General features: G+C 35.2%; 2 protein-coding genes across 4 annotated transcripts; one reads left to right on the top strand and one right to left on the bottom strand.

The window, feature by feature from the left end:
• Nucleotides 1-6,893: 6,893 nt before the first annotated feature.
• On the top strand, nucleotides 6,894-13,668 carry LOC104094460 (MACPF domain-containing protein At4g24290). Of its 3 annotated transcripts, none has more exons than XM_009600421.4 (8): nucleotides 6,894-7,244; nucleotides 7,498-7,774; nucleotides 8,212-8,450; nucleotides 9,009-9,210; nucleotides 10,424-10,492; nucleotides 10,593-10,779; nucleotides 11,372-11,538; nucleotides 12,733-13,668. In XM_009600421.4, exons 2-8 carry the CDS (start codon nucleotides 7,514-7,516, stop codon nucleotides 13,411-13,413), a joined length of 1,806 nt encoding a protein of 601 aa, XP_009598716.1. In that variant the 5' UTR covers nucleotides 6,894-7,244; nucleotides 7,498-7,513; the 3' UTR covers nucleotides 13,414-13,668. The 3 variants fall into 3 exon arrangements, with proteins under 3 accessions (XP_009598716.1, XP_009598708.1, XP_009598701.1); XM_009600413.4 differs by having other exon boundaries at nucleotides 7,442-7,774; XM_009600406.4 differs by having other exon boundaries at nucleotides 6,894-7,351; nucleotides 7,442-7,774.
• A 293-nt stretch (nucleotides 13,669-13,961) lies between these two features.
• On the bottom strand, nucleotides 13,962-16,280 carry LOC104094485 (uncharacterized). The gene is made up of 3 exons (XM_009600433.4): nucleotides 15,995-16,280; nucleotides 14,801-15,207; nucleotides 13,962-14,520 (listed from the first exon to the last, which is right to left on the bottom strand). The coding sequence occupies exons 2-3, from the start codon at nucleotides 15,098-15,100 to the stop codon at nucleotides 14,377-14,379; spliced, it is 444 nt and encodes a 147-aa protein (XP_009598728.1). The 5' UTR covers nucleotides 15,101-15,207; nucleotides 15,995-16,280; the 3' UTR covers nucleotides 13,962-14,376.
• Between the last annotated feature and the right edge of the window lie 9,266 nt (nucleotides 16,281-25,546).

The following is a 25,546-nucleotide window of genomic DNA, read 5'->3' as shown; positions in this document are numbered from 1 at the left end:
AGCAGACGTATTAATATTACAACATTTCTCATATTCTGTTTACATGTGTGTGTATGTGTGCACGTCTCCATCAGAAGTTCTTTACTGAGATAGAAATTAGTTAAATAGAGTTTGGCATATGGAACATCCACATGTCTTATAGTGCTAGAAAAAGTCTTCTTGAACATTGCTGAGAAGGCAGAGCTAGAGGAACATGAATCTGAAGGAAGCATCAAAACACTGATTTTAGCATTCGAAACCACTCTAGGTAAGTGCTTCGGTTTGGGTTAACATTATGTTGTCAAGTGGTTCATTACAATCTAAAGAAATACTACTTGATATAACAAATAGGTTAATGCATATATGTAGTTTATAAACAAAATTGAGGGATCAAACAATGAATATCTTTAGTATGACAGTGGAATATCATGCACACATGATTGTGGGTTTTATTTAATTTTTAAAGTGTGCAATTAAATGTTTGCTCATCACTTTGATAAGCTTTATGGATATCCTTTGTCCACATGGATACTTAAGGATATTGCATAAATTTTTGGAATAACTTAAGGATGTTTTCGGCCAAAAGTGGAGTTGTTCTTAAAAATGGAGTATTCTCATTAAGACTCATAAAGTATTAGGAATAATTAAACTACAGGAATTAAAATTTGTAATTTGCGCCACTGTAAATGCAAAGAAACATTACCCTTTCGGTATTTGTTGTACCAAATATTGTTAAGAAGAAGTATCTTTAGGTTGTTACTTTTATTAACCAATAACATATTTTTTTTATTATTTTTTATTACCATTTCAGGTAATATTTCTTATTATTTTTTAATTTTATAATTTTTCGCGCATCGCGCGGGTACATATACTAGTTCTAAGATAGGGATAATTTGTTTTGCTAGAGTTTTGATTGAGATAGATGTGCTCAAACCCTCCTTCCCCCCCCCCCCAATCTATCAAAGTGAAGGATCCAAAGTGGGGAAGTCTTTGATCAGAAAATTTGGTACGATTGGCAGCCTGAATACTGCAATAAATATTTACAAATTGAACATGTATGTCCTAATGAAAACATTCAGAAAAGACACACACAGAGGAGAGGGAGAAACCTAAGAAACAGATACAATTGTGGCATGCTAAAGCTAACAATCAGGTTGTACCTCAAAGGGTTGTTGACAATCCAACGAAGGTGACACAAAAATATAAAGAAGCATTACCTACAAGGAAGATAATAGAGCAAGAAAATAATTGGCAAATGGCAGTGGGCAAGAATACAACAAAGCATGGTCATAGTCTAAATATTGGGCAAGAGCTGCTTAAGGTCACTAATGGATTTAGTACATTAACTGACAAAGGGGTGTCCTATGCAGAATGATCCTGGAAACACAAAGGATAGAGGACAAAGTAGCCAGAGTGGAGGAGTGAAGAGTCCTACACCACCTCCTATTTCTAAATGGATTTGATCACCTGGAATGTCAGAGGCTTGAATAAGTTGTATAAACAAGAGGAGATTAAAGCGTTTATACATAGTAATAGAATAAAAATAATAGCTATAGTGGAGCATAGGGTGATGGAGCAGAATGCGGAAAAAATATTAAAGAAGATAGTTCCTAGTTGGAGTTGGCATGCCAATTATAATTCAGGTAATAGAAGGAGGATCTGGATTCTATGGGATCATAGTGATATAGATTATACCCCTATCAAAGTGGCAAACCAATATGTCCATGGACAAGTTAGATATCAGACTATTGACTTCTAATTCACTGCAATCTACTGACTGTACATTGTGGGTGATAGAAGGAATTTGTGGACAGATCTGAAAGAACTAGAAAATTCACAGCAAGGACCATAGCCTTTAATGGGTGATTATAATGCAGTACTTCATGTGGATGACAGACTACGTGGGCGTTGGACATAAAAAGTGTAAAATTTCAAAATAAGGGAAATTTTTTTTAAAGTAAAAATAGTATTTGAAATTTAGAGTTATGTTTGGACATGAATATAATTTTGGGTTATTTTTAAAGTTTTGTGTGTCATTTGAGTGAAAATTTTGAAAAACATCTTTTTGGAGTTTTTAAAATTTTCAAAAATTTTCAAAATGCATCTTCAAATGAAAATTGGAAATTTTATAAACAAACGCTGATTTCGGAAAAAAGTAAAAAATTTTTGGGAAAAAGAAAAAAATTTCTTATGTCCAAACGGACTCTAAATGGTGCAGAGATCCAAAAAAACAGGAAACTAGAAATTTTACTTATTTTTTATTTGAAATAGGCTTGACTGAACTAAAGACGGTGGAAAAAAATACACATGGACCAACAACCACATATACAACAAGATTGATAGAACGGTGGTAAATGGGATTTGGATGATAAGACTACCTCATCTAGAAGTGACAATAATTGATCTTGGGTTCTCAAACCACTCTCCCTTATGTATTACCTTTGATAATCATCCAGGAAGAAGAGCTAGACCTTTTAAATTTTTGAACCATTTAACTGAACATCAAGAATTTCTAGATAATGTAGCAAAAGGTTGGAGGAAACCAGTGAGCAAGTTTTTTTTGAAAAGCATATCGCAAAAGCTAAAGAATGTGAAGACTGAAATGAAACTTCTTAACAAAGAAGAGTATAATGCAGTATATATGAGGATCAGTACCATCAGAAGCAACTTACAAGAGGCTCAAGAAGAACAAATGAGACTTCCTGGGCATGCCCCTGCTTTGTTTGATAGGGAAAAATCACTAAAGATGGATTTAGAAAAATGGGTGAAAATTGACGAGATGATTGCTCAGCAGAAGTCAAGGGTGAAATGGTTAAAGCTCGGGGACTCTAATAGTGCCTATTTTTTTGCTTGTATGAAAAACATAAGTGCTATTAATCAGCTCAAAACATTAGTAACACTAGATGTAGTAATGTTACAAGCAAAAGATGATATCAAGGAGGAGGTCTTGAAATTTTACATACAGTTTTTTGGCACAATACCACCCCAATTGTCTGTAGTAAAACTCTCAGTTTTTTCAAATGGTCCTAAACTGAATAGAAGCCACCAACTCCAACTGATTAACCCTATCACAAGAGAAGAAGTTTATATAGCTATTAAGGACATTAATGATATGAAAGTACCATGAGTGGATAGTTTCAATGCATATTTTTTCAAAAAAGCTTGGCATGTGATTGGTATTGAGGTAGTAGACGCTATACATGATTTTTTTGAGACTAGAGTTATGTACAAACCAGTTAATTATACTTCTGTTACTTTAATACCAAAAGTCAAAAACCCTTATTCAGTAAAGCAATACATGCCAATCTCCTGTTGTTCGGTGATATATAAGATTGTGTCGAAAATTCTTACAAAGAGAATGCAAGAGGTGATGGATACTTTGGTGGACAAAAGTCAGTCAACTTTTGTTACTGGGAGACTACTCAGTGATAACATAATCCTTAGCTACGAACTGGTGAAATGATATGGTAGGAAGGGTATATCTCCAAGATGTATGCTGAAAGTGGACATGCAAAAGGCATATGACTCTATAGAGTGGATATTCATAGAACAAGTTTTGGTTGGACTGATCTTTCCTACTCAATTCATTAAGTGGATCATGGAATGCTTGAAAATTATATCCTACTTTATTCTTATCAATGGGAAACCAACATAGCCTTTTACTGCAAAGAAAGGGTTAAGGCATGGGGGCCCAATGTCCCCATTTCTATTTGTTCTAGTGATGGAATATTTCAGTAGAGTGCTAAATAGTATGGGGAGTGAGCCTGACTTTAACTATCATTCAAAATGTGAGAAGATGAATATTATACAACTGGGATTTGCTAATAACTTACTACTATTTTGCACGGGGGATGTGAAGTATGTTCAAATGCTATTTGATTGTTTCCAAGAGTTCTCAATAACTTCTGGATTGAGTGCTAAGAGAGACAAAAGCTCCATTTATTTTGGAAGCGTAGATGCAGCAGTTCAACAACAAATCATGGAGTTAACTGGGTTTACTAAAGAGGAGTTACCAATAAGATATATTGGTGTTCCCTTGAGCACCAAGAGACTCTTAATGCTTCAATGTCAACCTTTGCTATAAAAGATGATGGGAAGAATTCAAAGTTGGACAGCAAAATTCCTCTCTTATGCAGGAAGAGTCCAACTAATAAAGAATGTTCTATTTTCGGTCCAAGTATTTTGGTCACAAATATTTGTATCACCTGCAAAGGTAGTTAAGCTAATCGAGGCAACATGTAGGAAATTCTTATGGACCAGAGGAGTTGAACTATCAAAGAGGGCTTTGCTTGTATGGGATAGAGTCTGCTATCCTCAAGTATCAGGAGGTTTGAATATCCTTGATATTTGCAGCTGGATCAAAGCTGCCATATGCAAACTATTATGAAATTTGTGTAGCAAGAAGGATAGCCTATCAATCAAGTGGGTACATAACTATTATATAAAGGAAAGGCAAGTATGGGAGGTTGCATCAAAATAAGCATCCTGGGTAGTGCAAAAAAATCTTAAAAGACAGCAACTATGTTGAACTAGTAAGAATAAATGCTAATGAGTTTCAATCACTGTCAAACTTCTCTATTAGGAAGCTGTACACTAAAATGAGAGGTGTTTTTACTAAGGTTTCATGGAGGAAGTTAGTGTGTAATAACTTAGGAGCTCCCAAATGGATATTCATATTAAGACTTGCGGCACATGAAAAATTGCTTACTAGAGATAGATTAATACAATGGGGAATGAAGGTTCCATTGGCTTGTCCACTCTATAATACTGGGAACGAAAGTATTTTACACATGTTCTTTCAATGTGATATGTCTTCCTATATCTGAAAAAAGGTCCTAGCTTGGCAAGGGATAAGCAGAATGGTAATGGATTGGCAAGAGGAACTAAAGTGGGCTGAAGTTTATGCAAGATGAAAAAGTGTCGAGGCAGAGATATACAGAATAATACTTGCAGCGAGTGTGTATTACATTTGAAAAGAAAGAAACCAACGGGTATTTCAAAATACGCAGTCAGATTCGAAGCATATTATGAAACAAATTATCCAAGAGGTATGTTGGAGAGGAGCAATGCATGCAAGATTAGTTTGGAAACTTGATCAGTTAAATTTCTATCCTTAACTTTGTGGCTGTAATAGTTAGCCATGTTGTAGTTGTGAGATAATATGGTTGGCTTTTGTAGATCCTAATGTTGGGGTATCATGTCCAATAGTTAGTTTGTTTCTTTTTTCTTGTGTACATATTTTCGATTGATAATAAAAATTTATTTACAAAAAAAAATGAATTTACAATTAATAAGGAAAAAAGTCCGTGTTTATCATAAACTATCAACTATTGCTTAACTATGCCTCGTTTATCTTTCTTTTTTTTTTTGGGCTATTGCACCTTCATTTTTAATTCAAAAATTATTCTTTAATGTTTTTATAGTCCTTATATAATTGTTTATCATATAATATTCCCTGCATTATATTTCTAACGAGACAGAAAATTATCATTTTCAAATGTCTAAGAGCTGTGAAATATAATACTCCTATTTGTTAACTGAAGGGTAAGGAAGAACCAACTTGACAGCCATACCTAGTGAGTATCATACTCGTAGTGGCTTTTTCTATCTTTTTTTCATGAAGTTGTTCACTCGTTAAGGTAAATTGCATTAAATACCTATGTAATACTATGACTCAATTGCATATATGCTTTTTATTTTTAAAATAAAATAATCATATACTTTTTATTTTTAAAGTAAAATACTCATACCCCTATACCATAAAAATCCTATACAAATATAACACTCTCTACTTTTTGAAATTAAACATTCAAACTCCTTATGTAATGAAAATCCTATACAAATGAGCGTTTATCTAACCAAGTAAATCCAAAATATTTGAAGTGAAGAACAAAAATCAAACTAAAATAAAAATAAGAAATGTATATATGAAATGTTACAATTTTTATGAAATATCTTATACGTTTAAAACATAAGAAAGCTATTACTAGTAAATTAAAATATCTTATCAAATAATTCATAAACGTTTCCTATTAAAAGTTTTGGAATATACATATTTTTAAAAAATTAATCAAAAGCGTAAAAACAAATTTGTAAGAAAAATCTCTGTTTTCTTCCCTAATTTTCATAAAATTAAGGTAATTAAATACATATGAATTTTTAATTGTAATTTTAGTTTATCTTTAAGTTGTGAAAGTGTACAAAGTCGAAATTTAAGAGAATAATTAAGAGGGTGTTTGGCTAAGCTTATAAGCTGGTCAAACTGGCTTATAAGTACCTTTTGGCTTATCTACACGTTTGGTAAACACTCAAAGTGCTTATAAGCCAAGTGCTTATAAGCTAAAATTAGCCATAAGTCATAAGTCGGTCACCCCCAACTTATGGCTTTTCAACTTATAAGCACTTTTAGTTTGACCAAACACTTTTACTAGTTTATCCTTAATAATATTTTCTAATTCACAAAATACTTTTCCCAAAATAAATTTCTTAACTTTCTCTTCATTCCATATTCGTTATTAATTCTTTTCTTTACAAAGAAATTTTTAATTTATAATCTTTTGAAAAAGATTCAAGGGTATTTTAGTCATTTTAACAAAAGAATAGCTTATCAGCATTTTTTAATCAAACACATCAACTGCTTATTATCAGTTTCACCACTTCTATCCAAACACGTAAATACTTATTTTAAAAATCAGTTTCAGCATTTAAATTTTTTTTCAGCACTACAAGCCTATCAGCTATTTACAATGAGCTAATCCAAACGGGCTCTAAGTCATATTAGAGGATGTTTAGTGTAATTTATTTTTTATAACATAGTTTCCCTCTTTTGTTAAGAAAATCACCAGTTCAGGACACGTTGCTTTCACTGATTGGCCGTAAAACTGATAGTCAACTTAGAATCCCCCGTTGACGTCGTCACTCCACTCCTGTCACTATTAAAATCCTCTTTCTCATACAATAGAGTTCCCAAAAAATGCTATAAACAGTTAAAATACAGAGTTTCCATTTCGCGATTGTTCCCTCTTTATTCTTTAACCTCAAACAAATCCTCTTCGGAAATTCTTCGCCGTCGTCTTCGAAGTTCTTTCTCTAGATCTGAGCTTCAATCTTAAGTCAATGCAAAATCTTTGGATCTCCCTATTTCGATACACCTCAGCTAGGGTTTCGAGTCCGTACTTGAGTGAAGTGCTCGCCGATTCATTTCCGAGGTTTATCGTGAACTAAATATATATGTCAAAAATGCACGTGTACGGCGTGATTCTAAGGTTTTGCTGTTGAATTTGTGTATTTAATTTGATGCAAAAAAAAGAAAAAAATTGCATTTCTCAGCTCGGGAATTGAAATTTTCAAGTTTCCAGATTGATACTATAAGGTTTTTCGAAGCTTTTGATAGTTCTTCAGTTACAGCTGTCTTTTGACTTATCTAGTAAACGCAGTGACTTTCACATTGTTTCATATATAGGTTGCATGTGTTGTAGTGTTGAACATTTCTGTAAGTGAGGTCATTTTTGAAATTAGGATGACGTTGTGACGAATGGCGTTGAAGTTACCCGCTGCTGAAGCAGCCAAAGTTGCGATTGAATCGATAGGATGTGGATATGATATATCATTGGACTTGAGGCTCAAGTATTGCAAAGGTCATCCGGGTAATAGGCGTTTAATTGAAATTGATGAAGACGAGGGTCGGGAGGTTGTGCTTCCTGGTGGTCTTTCAATCCCTAACGTGTCAAAATCTATCAAATGTGATAAAGGAGAACTCACAAGGTTTCGCTCTGATGTTCTTTCTTTCCAGCAGGTATCTTTTGTTTCTACTTGTCTTTGGTCATTGAATCTTATGTTCCCTACACCTTTAAGTTGCTATAGTGCTATCGTTTTGCTTATGTTATTTGCTTTTCTATGAAGAGGTTAGAATCTGTTGTGGTTGTTGTGTGGATGTGCTATTTTATGATGCCAGCTTGTTACTATACTAAGAAGTAGGAATATTTTAATGTATAATTTCTTACAGTAGGAGCAGTGATGCTATCTTCATATTATTTTGTCTTTTAGTTTCTCCATCACGGCGACTGGTTAGAGGTAAAAATAAATGGGAATATAACTCACTTTTGTACATGTACTTCTATTCTTTTTTGGGCTGTTAATTATTGAAAAGTCCAGCAGAGTAGCTATTTTCTGCAAATTTTGCTGTCTTATTTTTCTGCTCAATCTACAAGTTCTATTTTTTTTTAACTTCAGATGTCAGAGCAGTTCAATCAGGAAGTATCTGTGACTGGTAAAATTCCTTCAGGGCTCTTCAATACTATGTTCGAGTTTTCTGGTTCTTGGCAGAAGGATGCAGCATACACCAAGACCCTTGCTTTTGATGGTGTGTTCATCACATTATACTCTGTTGCTCTAGAAAAATCTCAAATGGCGCTGTGCGATTATGTTAAAAAGGAAGTTCCATCAACATGGGATCCTGCGGCATTAGCAAGGTAATATTTTTACATATTTAAACTGATAAACATTGATATTTTTCTGATATCTTATTTCAAGATAGCCTCCATTCGTTGGATTTTTGTCTGAAGGAGGTTGGTCATCGGTGTGAACATCTTGAGGTTCAATTGTAAAAACAAGCTCCTTCAGATCCATACTCCATCTGGACCTCGCTTTAATTTCTTCCCTTACTATTTAATCAAACTTTTACCACTCCGTTTCCGTTTAAATTCTAAACAAAAATATATGCAAGAGAAGGGAAAGGAAACAGTTAATGGCACCTCAATATTAACTGTACCTCAATGTCCTTTGAGTTCTTTGCATATTCTTTTATTTATCTTGAGGCATTCTAGTTTGACCAAAATCACATAACTCTTAAAGTTACAAATTGGAGTTATAGGGCTTTGGTCCAACTGCTTGTTAGGCCACTATCTGGTATCTACCTGCTTTAATGTCATTTATAAATTGGTCAAGTACAAGCAACACACTGTTTACTGGACAGTTCTAGTCTATTAGAACTCTATCACACTAGTCGTGAAATTATGTTCATTTTTCAGGTTTATTGAAAAATTTGGTACTCATGTCATTGTTGGTATAAAGATGGGAGGAAAGGATGTAATATATATGAAACAGCAGCACTCCTCTTCCCTTCTCCCTGCTGACGTGCAAAAGCGTTTGAAGGCAATGGCAGATAAGAGGTTTTCAGGTGCAAATGAACAAGGCGGAATAGGATCTGAGCAGGCACATCAAAATGAGAAGGTTAAGGATCTCGCCTGACCCTCCTATTTCCATAATCACAATAAACACTAACGCACGCATGAAATATACTCTTATATGGAGCTTTCAGAAACTGTACGCTGATCACACTTTTCTTACTTCTTTTATCAAGATGACAACTCTTTTCTTACTTTGGCAACACTACCCAGTAATACCCTAGAATTTTAGTTGTATGTGTTAAAGCACCTATACATCTGACCATCTAAAAAACAGTAGTTGGTGCCTTCTATCTAATTTGTTCAACTTGTATTAGAAGTTCTTAACCTAGATTCTCCAGCTTTGAGGTGCTATTTACAGTAGAAGCAAGGATGATCACTAATTGCCTTTGAGCATATTACTTAATACAAGCATTTCACGGTGGGTCAGCTCCTTTGGATTCAGAAACAAGATAATCTGAAGTTTACGTTTTTATGTTAATCTTATTTCTTTATGACTCAAAAATGTTTTTGACACAAATAATTTAAGTGCAATTGGCTTCTTCATAAAAAAATTTTAATTCAAGCGCAAGTGGCTTTCAGTTACGTAGGGATTTACATCTCATCGTTGTTGCTTGAACGGTCAAAATTGTCAACCTTTCCTTTTCCTGGTTGTTTTGGAAAGTCCTTTCGATCTCCTTGAATTGTTATTTTGAAATGCTATATATAAATCCCATTATGCATATTTTGGACCATCTGGAGTGAGAGGAACAATGTTTGTTTTGAAAATAAAAGAAATTAGATTTCTAGTATCAAAAACTCTTGTCTACATAACTTGTTTTTTTGGTGTAAGAGGTGTCTGTTAGAGAACATGGATCAGTATATGGAATTTTTGGATTTGCTAGGAAAGATGTAATTGGAGGTTTCTGTAGATGTTGTCTGGTACTTTTATGTAATTTTCTGTACCGTCTTGGTACTTTTATCAATAAAACTTTACCTTATCAAAAAAAAAAAAATCTCTGCAAATGGTTGGATGAGAAAAACTTAGTAAGATCTTCTATGATCGCATAGGCAGATTAAATAATATCTGCAGATGGATTTACTTTATAGGTGCATTTGTCAGACAGCTGGATGTTAGTTGGAATCCTTATTGTCAAGTTCAAAATTTGGGTTTTTGTCATAACCATTAGATTATTGGAAAAAATTTCACTACATGTTGGTGTGTTACAGTTATTATGAACCTATTGCCTAAGTCTCTAATTTTGAAAATGTTGCCTCAGTTTGAGATCAGGGAGCACCGGCTAAGGTTTGCTGATCCCAACATATCAGGTTCATATACACATAAGGAGGTATGTGGTATAGGGTCTCCATCATGTCTGTTAAATTTTCTGCACTTTAGAGTTCTGAAACAAGTTTGTGCAATTTATCAATTGGCTACTTAAATGGCAGGATACTGTTAGCATTTGCAAGAGGAGGGGTGGAGGTGATAACAGAGGCTTGACGCATAATCAGTGGTTACAAAGTGTGCATCGGGAGCCTGATGTGATGTCAATGTCCTTCATCCCTATAACCTCACTGTTGAATGGCATCTCAGGAAGTGGATTTTTGAGTCATGCTATAAATCTGTACTTGCGCTGTAAGTTAGAGGACGATATTTGTTGTTTTCTTGCCTCTAACTTCTATGCAATATAAGTTTTAGACTTCTATGTGCAATCTACATTGCCAAATGTAACTTTTCCATTTGATAGTTATTGGCAAATGATACAAGGGAGGAGGGCCTGCTGCTTTCCTGCTAATTTTGCAGCTTTCTGATTTAAATAAGTTTGTACTCTCAGCAAATAAAGGATATTATCAAAATAAGAGGGAGGAGTGCAGAGCGTGCTAATTATCCTAAAGAATGATGGCTATTTAAATGCCTGCATTTTCTCAAAATATTAACATCTCATTTGTTCATGGAATATTTTTTAAATCTTGCAAAAAGTTTTTCGAGAAAAAAGAAGAGAGTAAATCTTTTTCCACTCATAAAGCTCTTATAAATCTTCAAAAATCTGCAGTTATCTAAAACCCTTTTCTTTATGAACTTTTGTCATTATTTTTCAAAAAGCTTTTTCGAATTTTTTTGAGACGGCTCCTAAGAAATTTGATAGTCAATTAACTACATCTGGATGTTTATTATGATTACCGGGAAATATGCTTTACCCTTATGTAAAGTGTTGTCTATTATGCAGATAAACCACCAATTGAAGAGCTTCACCAGTTTTTAGAATTTCAGCTGCCAAGGCAGTGGGCACCAATCTTCAGTGATCTTCCGCTTGGTCCTCAGAGAAGGCATTCAAATTTTGCATCTTTGCAGTTTAGTTTATTGGGTCCCAGGCTTTATGTGAACACCACTCCGGTGAGCTCACTTAATTTTAACACCTCAGTTTGAAATTATATCCTCTTTGTACTCCTTACACAACAACACCAACTTAAAATAATCCTGTCATCTTCCTGAAGTTATACACGATTAACATTGCATACCACACTGCATACCAAGGGGAAAGCTACTTTTTATTTGGTGCCTTGGTGTTTCATATATTCTTTGACACCGCCTTTTTCCCCGTTCTTCGGCTAACTCCGTGTAATGTGATCTCACAGTTATGGATTTCGCTCTCGACCCTCAGTATATCATCTTTGTCTCCCCATCTTACCTTAGTAGCCATCATAAGTATTCCACAGGAACTCTTCAAGTATGCTCCCTCAAAGTTATCTATCAGATCATACATCCTTCTTAAAGTGTATCCTATTTCCCATTATCAACAATATAGTCAACAGATTTAGTAAACTTTTCCTTGCCTCTCATAATCCCTTTTTAGCAAATTCACCCCATTAGAGTTTGTCACCTCACCCGTGACCATCTATTATAAAATTCCCTACTGAATGTCTATTATCTTTTTTCCATAAATCATTCTCCTCTAGAACAAATCTAATTATTTCCCTAGTATCACCATGTTAAATGAAGACAATCTAAATCCTAACCCCAAATGAACTAGGGGTTCTTGTACTTCTCCAATCTTCCAAATAAAATTTCTTCTCCCCCTTCTTTCCTTCCCACAAAAAATCTCTTATCATTATCTCTGATTTGTTTGTAACCGTTCAAGGCATATAAATCAGGAGACATTTATTGGTGGGTATGTTAGAGAGGTCAACTTCAACTATGACATCTTTTTTTTCGGTAGGATTTGGTTGTATTTCTCCATATATTTAATACACATGATCCCTAGTAATAATATCTTCTCGAAGGGATGTGAGACTATAACATTAGTTCTTCATTTAAATAACAATGTATGCCCCAGTGAACTATTATGGGTGGAGAGCAGCTTGGAGTGTACAGCTAACTGTTCTCAATCTTTCAGAAAGGTTGTTTCTATTAAGTTCCATTTAAGTTTTAAGTTAAGTTCACTGAGCAACAACAGATGGCCTCATTAGTTTCTTTTGGTCTTGTACCGAATGCTTGGGATCCGGAAAGGAAGGAAGTGAAAACACTGTTGAAAAGTCTGCTTACTACCTTCTTTCAAGGCGTCCATGTGATTCATATTTTTCATTGCAGGTTGATGTTGGCAAGAGACCAGTGACTGGACTTCGTTTGTACCTTGAAGGTAAGAGAAGTAACCGCTTAGCTGTCCATTTGCAGCATCTCTCATCTCTTCCTAAAGTCTTCCAGCTTGAAGATGATCCAAATGGAAATTTTCATCGAGAATCATATGATCGCAAATACTATGAAAAAGTTCAATGGAAGAACTTTTCTCATGTCTGCACTGCTCCTGTTGAATCTTATGAGGATCTTAACATTGTTACTGGAGCACGATTGGAAGTTGGGGACTGCGGGTTTAAAAAGGTCCTCTTTCTGAGACTCCGCTTCTCGACTGTCATGGGAGCTACTATGGTAAAGCACCCAGAGTGGGATGGTTCCCCTGGGTTGGCCCGCAAATCTGGACTGATATCAACTCTCATTAGCCAGCACTTTACATCAGTTCAGAAGCCACCTCCGCAGCCAGCTGATGTGAACATAAATTCCGCCATTTACCCTGGTGGTCCTCCCATTCCTGTGCAAGCCCCTAAGCTCTTGAAATTTGTCGATACTACTGAGATGACTCGAGGACCACAAGAACCTCCTGGTTATTGGGTTGTTTCCGGTGCAAGGCTTATGGTTGAGAAAGGAAGGATCTGTCTGAGGGTCAAATATTCCTTGCTTACTGTAATACAACCCGACGATGAAATACCAGAGTAAATGAGAATAGGTTCTCTTTTTATGCTTAGACAGAAAATCAACTCTAGAGGGAGAAGTGGCAGGCAGCATAGTTTGTTGCTGACTTTCTCGATGTTGAAACGCCTGTTGTATAAACCTGGTGAAAGTGCCAAAAATGGGGATAGGCAACTGTTTGTACTTTGAGATGTCTGTAATGTTTGCTCTCTTTTGTTTCAAGCTAAATGTAAATCTTGACAATGTTGGTTGTAATATAATTTTAACTTATTTTCTCTCAAATATGTGTCATTGCTGACTTTGGTGCTAAACCAATCAGGAAAATCAACTATTATTTGGTTGAGATCAACTCTAGCAAGAATCCTGTGTGGGTAGAGTGAGAACTTGAGTATGACTTGCAAAAATTTGAAGCCACAGGTACAATGTATTTCGATTTTCATTTTTTGTTTGGTGAGGTTATCTATGGAAGTTATTCTTTGTTCTCACATTGCAGTTTTCAAAGGCTAAGGTTTGATATCCATTTCAGATTCATGCACAAAACATTAGCCATAATCTTAGAATTAAGCTGATAGAAGTAGAATGAAGTGCACAAGCTGAATTGGCAAAAAAATTGGTAAAATATTACATAGTAAAAGAAGCTTACTCCAAATGAACAAAGTGAAAACTTAGCCTACTGAACTTCAGCTGATATACAGCAGCCAAATCTTCCCCACTTCTCACATATTGGAAGAGACAAAACTAAAAAGGGGAACTCAGTCAATAGACGGGAAAAAACGAATTTATGTTACACCAAAACAATCCAACATCACCCCAAATTTTCCTTCTTCCTAATGTGCAAAACTTCAGTTTTCGTCCGACAGCTAATTTACATGTCAGAGGAGTGTAACAGAGTGCTAGATTATGGAACTGGTGAAATTTTTTAAGATTACATAAATATTCTTTTGAGGATTTAAATATATGATAAAAAAATTAACTAGTCTTTTAGAATCATTAAGAGAAGGGGAAACTATGTCCATGGGAAGGCCAATAAACCCCTTCCCTTGGACAAGGCAGTGGAGTTGGCTTGGCAATGAAGGTAGGATACTGTTGTCCTGGCATCAAAACTGTGTAATCTGACGGATATGGTGTTTCTACCTGTGTAAACAAAAAATAATGATTAATCAGATTGGTACTTTGATCTTCAAAACTAGATTTGCATCTGCCTTTTTCATATTCATAATTTTCTTGAATGGTTGCAGAAAATCTATTTGAGTTGAGTATTAGCTCATTCTTAGACCTATAAAGCAAGTGGAGGGAAAGATGTTTGAACCAAAAGATGCTCTAGAGAAGCGAAAGGTTTTGATGTAACTTGTCAACATCCTTTTTCAGGAAAAAAAGAAAAATACAATTGTTTCAAGCCAGTTGAGGAGCTTACTGTTTGTGAACTTGCACGTTTCTGAATCGAGCCCAACTCCAAGGAACTGTTTCTACTATCTTGAGCTGAAGAGAAGGGGGGGCTAGGCTTGAAGAGATGTTCAAATATGGCCATAATGAGAAACATGGATATGAGGATAGCTGTAGCAACAAAACCAAAAGAAATGGCATCCATTGATGTCCCAAAGTTCTTCCATTGTCCTTGTCTGTTAACTTGTGTTTGGGAAGGACTAGGTTTTGAAATTGAGTGGATGTTCCACGGTTTTGATCTTTCTGAACCAAATCGTTCACTCATACTCATATCAGCTTGTTTCACTGATCAATCTCTACAAAATTGAGCCAAAGAGTGCTAGCAGCTCATAAGTGAAGCAGTAAACTAATTGGAATAGTTGGTTTAGCTATAAATGCCTGTCAAACAAAAGAAAAGGCAAAGAGGCTGATACCAATGCACTTGAAAAATCACTAAAATTTCAATAAATATTAAGTTTTGAACCCATAATTGCACAAGTGCTATGGGTTCAACGTGAGAACATAAAGGTTGAACTCTGAAGTTTAAATCATGAATCCGCCTCTGCTTGAATATCAGAATATATAAGGATCTATCTTAGATATTATCCTCTGTGTCTCTAAGGCAAAGAGGATTAACTAATGCTAGCATATAATGGCATTTTGTTTGTACATTTCAAAGAGAAGACTCCTTATTTCATCATAAGAATTTAGAACTTCTACTCTGTGTGATAAAGCTCAAGAAAACAACTTCATGGTAGCAAATGTTGGTTTTTAGCTTTGAAGTCGAGAGATATCAAGAGGTTTATTTCAATTCTGAAAATATCATGGTCATATTTTCTTGTTTTCATTATTTTATCATGCAAATGATGATCTCCAGAGAAGTAGTTTAGTAGAAAGTAGAAACTATTAACACCATTCCCTTTATTGAAACACATAATCTTACTTCAACATCAAGTTGTTGGTTTTTCCACATTTGACTGTATTTATGCTGTTAAGGATCAGCTTTTAATATCAATTTCCCATTTTTGTAACACTCTAAGAATAATATCACACAACAAGATTCTCAATTATCACATAGGAAATTCAGGAAAGAGATAATGATAAGACACTTTGAAGAATAGTAGGAAAACAACACAAGAATCTAAAATTTTGGGGTTCAAGAATTGGGCTAGTTTCAGATTATTACCTTGAAGGGGACTCAATAGGGGTCTCAATCTTGGTCTGTGATGTTATCTATTTGGAACCAAGAATGGTGATGAACAACCATATGTTTGAAAGAGATTCAATAGGAATGGGTTTAATCCTGAGAATGAGAAAGACTAAATATTGCGGACTTCATATTCTATATGTTTCATGTGATGGAAGAAACAGACAGACACATGACTCCAATTCTACTGAAGAACACAGCTCAAACTAGGTGGCTTTATACCTAGCAGGAAAGAAATATAAGGACAAAATTATATGACAATCTTAGTTAGTATGACTTTTGTTTGTGTATAACTTATATACATATTGATAATGTAAAGAATTTGTGCCCTATCAGTGTATTTTAACTGGTTATAGCAGGTTATTGGTGCATTCTTTATGTTATCAAATCAAGATTATTTTAGACACCTTGCTATCTATCGTTGTATGTAATCTTAACATAATGGCGTAGAAAAATTATATATGGACAATGCACAAAAGTTAAACTTTTTTTATTTTGTTGTCTTTTATTTTACCTTTCTTTTCTTATGTTTTTTGTTGTTCATGATCTTGATGCCAAACTTAATCAATACTATACCTATGTTTGGACATTTAGGGAAGCCAACTTAAAGAAATCAAAAAGTGTTGGCCCTCCTGTCTGTATACCCTAAAGCAAAGGGTGACCCCTCTTGATGCTTGCAAAAGCATTCACTTTCAAGATACCATTATTGATGCTTCTTGTTATCTAAATTCAACCCTATTTTTCACTTTTTAATTGCTAATTATATTCTGATTCAAACTATATATACTTACGGTGTAAAATATTTTTGTATTATAGTGCAGTTTTATCTGTTGCATCAATTTACCTACTTTAATTTCAAGGTAATTCGTTCCACTTATCAAGAATAGTGGCAAGACCAGGATTTTTACTAAGGGCATTCAAAATAAAAAAAAAATTAAAATATAAAAAAAGTTAAGGGGATTCAACATATAGTATATGTACATAAAATTATTTTTTTAACCTTATAACACACTGTAATTTTTCGGGTAAGAGGTGTCAACTAACACACCTCATGTTTCGCTAAAATTCTATATTTTTGTATGTAATTTGCCTTGGTCTTGTTAACTTTGGTGTGAATATTTGTGACTCGAGCTTAATTATGGTATTTTTATGTGCATGAGTCAATTAGAAGTGATTTGGGAAATTTGCATGCAAATTGACGTCAAAAAGGGAAGAATTTGGAGGAAGTATCAGTTGGTGCCGAGGAATGCTTGGACATGAGTTGGAGAAAAGTTGCACGAAATGGTACCTTAGAGCTACAAAAATAGAGCAATAAAAGAAGACGTATAAGGCAATGAAAAGTCATGGCCATAGACAATGTAAGGCTTTGTCCATGGTACCGTCATTGGCGCCCCAGACAATGTCTTGTGCAAAAACAATGGCGCCATAGACAGTGCCTCGCGCAGAAATATTGGTGCCCCAGACAGTGCCTCGCGCCGACGATGCCATCAGAGCAAATTTTAATTCCTCACTAGTTTTGGACATGTAGACTTCGGCCCCTACCCTATAAATACTTCTTAAAGTTAGTTTTTGAATGGTTGGACATTTTTTTGAAGGCAAGAACATCACGTGGAACAACATTTGGAGGAGAAAATTATCGAATTCTTCATTCCTTCGTCTTTGTTTTGTAATTTGTTTATGCAAAATACTTGAAAAATTGTTACTACAAACATGAGTGGCTAAGCACTCTAGTTTCTAGGGTTGTGGTTGTCATAATTATTAAAGTTTATTAATTACATCTTCGTTAATTCGGATTATCATCTTGTGATTGTTTCTTTAATTTTAGTTTTAACTTGTGAATTGTTGTAGCTACCAATTCACCCTACTATCTATGCTATGCTTGGGAAAGCCATATTTAGATTAGAGTAGAATTAAAGAGAGCTTGTTTTTGAATTCGTGGCTCGGGAACGATTTCGCGGTTAAGATAGGAATATACTTAACAGTCTTGCTTAGTTAAAACCCGTATTATATGCGTTCATGATAGACTCAATATCATAGGAATATAGGATTGATATATTGTGGATATACGAGTAGTATTGTGGGAACATGCTACTCATATAAACGATCCGGTCAATTAACAATCATTGCTAATCTGGATTAACAAGTGTGATTACTGAACTCAATAGGATTGATAAACCGACCATAACCCTGGAATCTTCATTTCCTCTTAGCAAAATCCAAAACACACATTCGCATCCCTGATAAATTAGCTAATTACTTATTCAATATTTGCAAAAGTAGTTTAGTAGATAAACAACATTTTTGATTATCTTGGACAGTTAATTGATTTTAGTTTGCTTAGTTAACGATTAATCTAAATCTCTGTGGGTTTGACATCTGGCTTTCGAGTCACTTTATTACTTGACGGTCACGTATACTTGCGTGTACTTGGGGAACCAATAAGTTTTTGGTACCGTTGCCGGGGACTTAGTTATTGCTTATTTATCTAAGTTAAGCTTTTAATTGATTTTGGTTCAAGTTTTTAATTTTCTTATTTAGTTAGTATTATAATTTCTTTTACATGGCATCTTGGAATGAAAATTATTTGAATAATGGTTATTCATAATTTGATGATCCTTGTCCACATTGTGGAGGACCCCACTGGTGAAGCAATTATCGACATATTCTCGTGAGCGAGTTCGGTCTACAATATCAATCCTTTGAGTGGAATATTGTAATATGTGTGGTGGTCAAGGTGGCCATTGGGATGACTGTTCTAATTCTTTTTATCCTTCTTCGAGCCCTTATTATGATGTTTCTGATAATTTTTGTGAGTTTGATAGGAACAAAGTGGAGAATGTGGAATATGATGCCTAGACTATGGACCTATTGAGGCAATTAGTGGAACAAACTGTTGAACGCCGAAAAGATTTTGAAAATCTCAATGAAATAATCAAGAGAATGGAGGCTAAAGTGAGTGAAATGACTAAGCCTTATACGATCCAACATTCAATTGTAGAGGATAGTGGTCACGAGTTTTGTGATGTTGAAGAAGAATTTGAGAGTCGATCTGTGGTGCAAGAAGTAGAATTCCAAGAAGTACATGATATCGAACATGATGCATGTATTAGGGATATACTGAATCCAGTAGCAGAGCAACATGATGAGCTCAAGGAAGCTATGAAAAAAATGAGTACATCAGTCACAGAATGAAGGCCAATACAGAAGACTTTGATGAAGAGAGTGAGTTCCATCAAGAGGAAATTTTTTAAAGAAGTAGAGATTTTGAGCCAAACTTGGCTAATGGAACAAACTGAATGATTAGAAATATACGAGGCTCAACGTGAGAAAATTATTGATGTGATAAAACACTTCATATAAGGAAGAGCTGAACTGGGACAAGAGATCGAACAATTTGGTACTGCTGTTCACGACTTGGGAGCTCAATTGAGTATAAAGGTTGATGCGTCTAATGCCCAATAAAGTAGTTATAAGTTGTGTGAAGATGAAAATGAGCTTATACGCCAAATTGAGGAGCTAAAAGTGGAGAATCAATCATTCGATCATGCTTTTGTTGATGATGCCGAAGTTGAGAAAATTGCATTAGAGTCAAGTGAGGAAGCTAATAATATTATTATTGATGACTTTAGTGCGAGTGAAAGTGAGGATGTCAAAGATAATGTGATTCTAGAGTTGGGGCATATTGGTCCTCATTTTGTGCATTTTCGATATTGTGTTTGGAGGATGATATGGAAATTGAGTCATTCGAGCCTTTGGAAGGGCCAACAAACGAGGAACAAGCTGCTTACATTCTTGAATTTATCGTGCGAGAGAGACATAATTACATACCTCATCTGAAGGCCAAGAAGTGTAGAATGTGAAATTGGCTACTTTGCCCAATTACATTTGTCCCACCACCCCGCGAGCATAGCAAAATGCTTGAAGCCAAATTGAGGACTCAATTCATAAGTTCGAGATGGAGACAAAAAATGCTTCAAGTCGGGCCGCGACATTAAATCAGGCGCTTGTTGGGAGGCAACCCAGCTTTACTGCTTTCTTTTATTTTTATTATATTATTTTTGTAGTGTCTGTTTTTATTTTGTAGGATTATAAGGATAGGAAGCAAAGCCATTGGAAGAGTGCAAAAGCGAGCTAGATGGTAAGAACTAAGTGTGGAGTGCTCACACAAAGGACCATGTCTGAGGGGAGTCTAAGTACCCCGTGAGCCGCTATTGCTTCAGCCTTTAGCATTTTAGGGAGTTTCTTGTCCACCCTCGTTATTATTTTACTTTATTTGTGCATTGGGGACACTGTACTCCTTTAAGTGTGGGGTGAAAGAATTCCTCTAGATAATTAGTAGTGGTATGTTAGAAAAATGTTAACTTCTGATTTTGATTTTAGCTTCTTATTTTTGTTTTCGTAGTTGTGTAGTATTTTAGTAGCTCCTAATTTTTTTAAAATGTGAAAAATAAGAAAATTCGAAATAAAAAGAGGTAGAAAAATTAGACTTTTCCCGACGATGGATATCCTAGGCAGTTTTCTTGAGGGATTAAAATCTAAACAAAAATTCAAAAATATGTCTTTTAATTTCCTTTAGCTAGTAAAAATCCCATGTGATTTTTCTTTGTACCTCGGTTCTTTTTCATGGGATGTAGTTAGAACCGAGTAGTAGTTTTTTCTTTTATTTTATTGTTTTATAGTAGGACTTAGGAAAAAAATGGAGGATGAAAGATGAGATTCCTAGGCGCTTTTGACTTGTTTGATAGTAGCATATTTAGGCTTTGGCATGTGTAGTATCTTCCCTATGTTTTGAAATTGATCATGATGCCTTTAAAAATTGGATGGCATGTCTCGTGATGCCTATATCTCATATTCTTGACTTATGTTCACTTTGTGCTTAATGCTTAATATCTTGTAGCTCCGTGAATACTTGCATTAGTTTGAGAGTCGGAATGAGACCATCCTTAGTGAGTCATGTGCTATGTGTAGAGTGAGACTTTTGTGTAGGCCGTGTCATTGCACTTGTGTCTATAACTTGCCCCGTATGTGAGTCGAAGCGAATTTTTAGGTGAGGCTCGATTTGAAAAATGATTTTAGGTTGTCTTTGTTATTTTTGAGCTTAATGCAGATCACAGATAAAATTTGTCCCTAGTTAACCCTTTTGAGCATATAAACTTTTATTTGGCACCCACATTACAAGCCTATTCCCGTTTGTTCTTAATTGACATTGTTTTAATTTTTTTACCTCTTAAAGTACTTTAATTGTGAAATGAACGCTAAAAGAACTAAGGAAAAAATTTGAGTGGCTTTCAAGTGGAATCAATGAAATGAAGAAAGATGCAGTTGTTTTGAAAAAAAATACACCACTACCGAAAATTGTAAAGAAAAAAAATCTGAAAAAAAGAGAAGGAAAAATATAGATGAATAAATTGACATCTTGTTCTTGCTAGTGGGTATGAATTAAACTAGTGCCTAAAGAAAGAGGAAATATTGTTGGGGATGATTTTAATTGTGAAATTGAAGTTGGGATTGAAGAACATGCGCTTAAAATTAATTATGTGATATGTTAAATTACTTAGGAGGACTAGCCACTATTCCTATATATATTCTACCCTTCTGTTAGCCCACATTATAACCATAAAAAAGTCTTAATTGATTTTAGATCGGGCGAGCCTACATTAGTAGAGATTTACATTAAGGGCAAGCATATGGTACCAATTGCATGCATGTGACTTCTTTTGTGAGAGTGAGCAATTTTCTTTGATATATATGAGTCCTTAAAATATATTTGAGATTTTGATTTTAATGTGTGGATTCAACTTACTCTTTTGTTCTTGTTGTGAAGGCACATGGTTTCATGAGGGATAAGTAACGTTATTAGACTTCTCTAGGATGTTGGGTGTTCAAGCCATAAGTGCATTGTGATACTGAGTCGATTTTAGAGGCTAGGATTGTTATAAGCATGTCGTCTTTGTTGTGAATTTTTTTGAAGAATGGCATAAGAAAAAGGAAGTGTAAGTGATTGCATATGCTACAGTTTAATTGTTACTATCAATCATGATCATTGGTGTAGTGTGGTTCAAATGTGTAAATATAAAGTTCTCCAGAATAGTATTAGTTGTTGGTTGCTCGAGGACGAGCAAAAGCTTAAGTGTGGGGTGGTAATATTTGGCTAAAATTTTATGGTTGTGCATGTAATTTGCCTTGCATTATGCCTTGATCTTGTTAACTTTGGTGTGAATATTTTTGACTCGGGCTTAATAATGGTATTTTTATGTGCAGGAGTCAATTGGAAGTGATTTGGGGAGTTTGCATGCAAATTGACGTCAAAAAGGGAAGAATTTGGAGGAAGTATCAGTTGGTGCCCAAGAATGCTTGGACATGAATTGGAGAAAGGTTACACGAAATGGTACCTTAGAGCTACAAAAATAGAGCAATAAAAGAAGACGTGCAAGGCAATGAAATATCATGGCCATAGACAGTGCAAGGCTTTGTCCAGGACACTGTCATTGGTGCCCTAGACAATGCCTCGCGCAAAAACAATGGTGCCATAGACAATGCCTCGCGCAAAAATATTGGTGCCCCAGACAGTCCCTCGCGCCGACGATGCCATCCGAGAAAATTTTAATTCCTCACTAGTTTTGGACATGTAGACTTCGGCCCCTACCCTATAAATACTTCTTAAAGTTAGTTTTTGAATGGTTGGACATTTATTTGGAGGCAAGAACATCACGTGGAACAACATTTGGAGGAGAAAATCATCAAGTTCTTCATTCCTTCGTCTTTGTTTTGTAATTTGTTTATGCCAAATACTTGAAAAATTGTTACTACAAACATGAGTGGCTAAGCACTCTAGTTTCTAGGGTTGTGGTTGTCATGATTATTAAAGTTTATTAATTACATCTTCGTTAATACAGATTATCATCTTGTGGTTGTTTCTTTAATTCTAGTTTTAACTTGTAAATTGTTGTAGCTACCAATTCACCGTACTATCTATGTTATGGTTGGGAAAGCCATGTTTAGATTAGAGTAAAATTAAATAGAGCTTGTTTCTGAACCAGTGGCTCGGGTGAACGATTTCGCTCTTAGGATAGGAATATACCTAACAGTCTTGCTTAGTTAAAAACCGTATTATGTTCGTTCATGATAGATGATCTCGTCCAATTTCACTCCTCTATTTGAGGATATGAAAACGGTCGATGCAATAGTAATACCCAACAAGGAGTCTGGGTCGATTTTTTACAGGGAGCTATGGATGGGTCTTAAGGATATATATTATAGTGTATGAGCTTGAATTATCTTAAATTGCACTTTCACAAACTTGGGTTGTTTCTAGGTATAATTTTAAACTAAGATTACAAAATAAGAATTTAAACTAGGAAATTGTTTTTGGTTGTTTTTCAAATGATGTAAAAGGCACAGGGCAATGACCTTCACCTAGGTGTTTGCTTAATGGGTTGTAAGCCTTAAAGCTTGTTTTATTGACCGGGGTGTATTATAGCTATCAACACTCAAATACCCACTTAATGCCTCTCGGTCAGAGAGTGATTTTGCCCAATTTGGCTTTCTCAAGTTCAAATAGGTATTGAACAAAGTAGTTGATAATAAGTTCAAGTCGGGTTTTACTATCTCTAGATTCAACCCTTTAATTGGGTTTATCAACCTCTCGATTGACCCAATTCCTTGCTAGCCATATTTTTCTAGACTAAGTCTCTCTTTCTCAAGTAGAGACCCAGTCAATTAGGCATGAAATAATGTTTGCAACCATTAAATCTTCAATTAAAAGTAAGAACAAGGCTAGATAATCAACACCCAACCATAAACAAGAAATAAATCAAACACCCATCAAGTTCACACACTAGGGTTGGGTCACAATCCTAGTGAAAATCTAGCTACTCATGCTTAAATTAGAAGATAAAGAAGAAGAAGTGATAATTAAACCCATATTAATGACTAAAATGATAAACCTAATATTCAAAAAGCTCAAAATAGCTAAAACTACTAAAAGAAGCAAAGTAAACGGCTGTTGATGTCAAGAGTTACAAAACGTTGCCCTAAAAAAGTGAAACTATTCTATTTATACAATGCTGGAATTTTCGGACAAAATTGCCCTTTCGGAGGTTCTGTGGCCGCACAATTCCATGTGCTGTCCGCACTTTTCTTTATCTTGGTAGGATTGGACTTTTGCGGCCGCACAATTCTGAACCACGACCGCATCTCTCTCTTTTTGAGGTCCGTACATTTTTGAGTGCGGCCGCACATGGCTCTTCTGCGGGCTGCGACAAATGCAGTTGCGGCCGCACAAATGATCTTCTGCTGCCGCATAATAATTGTGCGGTCCTCACTTCCTTTTAGCTTGAAATGAGAACTCTCTGAACTTCTGATCTTGCTTAGCTTCTGCGGCCGCACATTGCACTTGTCTCTGACAAGCTTGCCTTCACAATGTGCGTCCGCAGATGATATTCTGCGGTCCGCACTTTGAGCTTCTGTGCCTATTTTTGTTCTTGAGTTCAGATCACTCCTTCATGAGTTGGATTTCATCTTAGTGGCTCATTTTTCAATACTCCTACAATTAAACATATTTTATCAATTTTCGGGAACACAATTAAATGCTTTTAGGCTAAAACGAAAGCTAAAAGGCGCTAATAAGTAGTCAAAATCCCACTTATCAACTCCTCCAAACTTAAACTTTTGATTGTCCTCAAGCAAATAAGGTAATTCCCACCTCCACAAGTTAAGCGTTATTCCAGCTAATCTAAGATGCATCAATCACACATCAATTGGGAGCAACAATTACCCACAACACTTATGAATTATCAACAAGACAATGATTTGAATTTTTAAGTACAAATAGTTCTAATGTGACACTTGAGCATCAAGAGTTGACTTTATTCATCAAGGAAGCTTGCTCTTTCATGTAGGTCATTGTGGATCCCAAACTCCTCCTTCTCTACTTTCAGTTAGGATATCTCACTTAAGAATGTAGCACTCAATTCAAAGATTTGTGAAAAGTTCGCTCATCTCTCTCAAAAGAATATCACAAGTACGGTTCTAAGTACCATATGCTTGCCCCTCATGTAGATCACCACTAATGTAAGTTCACTCCGCTTGAAATCATGTAGGGCTTTTTCGGAATGTAATGAAGGCTTTTGGACTAAGGTTGGATATGTTGGAATAGAACGGGTTCATCTTCCCTTAAGCACTCCATTTTCTCTTTTCGGCTCATGTTTTGCCTACTCTTTGAGGCATTTTCTTTTTCCTTAGGGAAACTAGAGAGAATTAAAATCACTCTTTCTTGGTCATGATATTCATTTTCTTCTTCTTTACTTTCACCATGCTTTGCATCATTACTATTTCTTTGAATCCCTTCTACTCTTCAACTTATTCACTTTTTTTTTTGCATTTTTGTTCTTTCTTTCTGTTTCTTGCCTTTCCTTTTTTTCATTTCTTTTCTCTTTTTGTGCCTTGATACATTTTTCAAACTCCTCGTCTCTCCCCCAAAACTTATGTTTTAGCCAATTGTTTCTCAAGAGTATTAATGGAAGCTCGGGT

Source organism: Nicotiana tomentosiformis, chromosome 1 (assembly GCF_000390325.3).
Source record: "Nicotiana tomentosiformis chromosome 1, ASM39032v3, whole genome shotgun sequence".
Lineage (NCBI taxonomy): Eukaryota > Viridiplantae > Streptophyta > Magnoliopsida > Solanales > Solanaceae > Nicotiana > Nicotiana tomentosiformis.
Note: the sequence above shows the minus strand (reverse complement) of the source record. Positions and strands in the feature narration are given on the sequence as shown.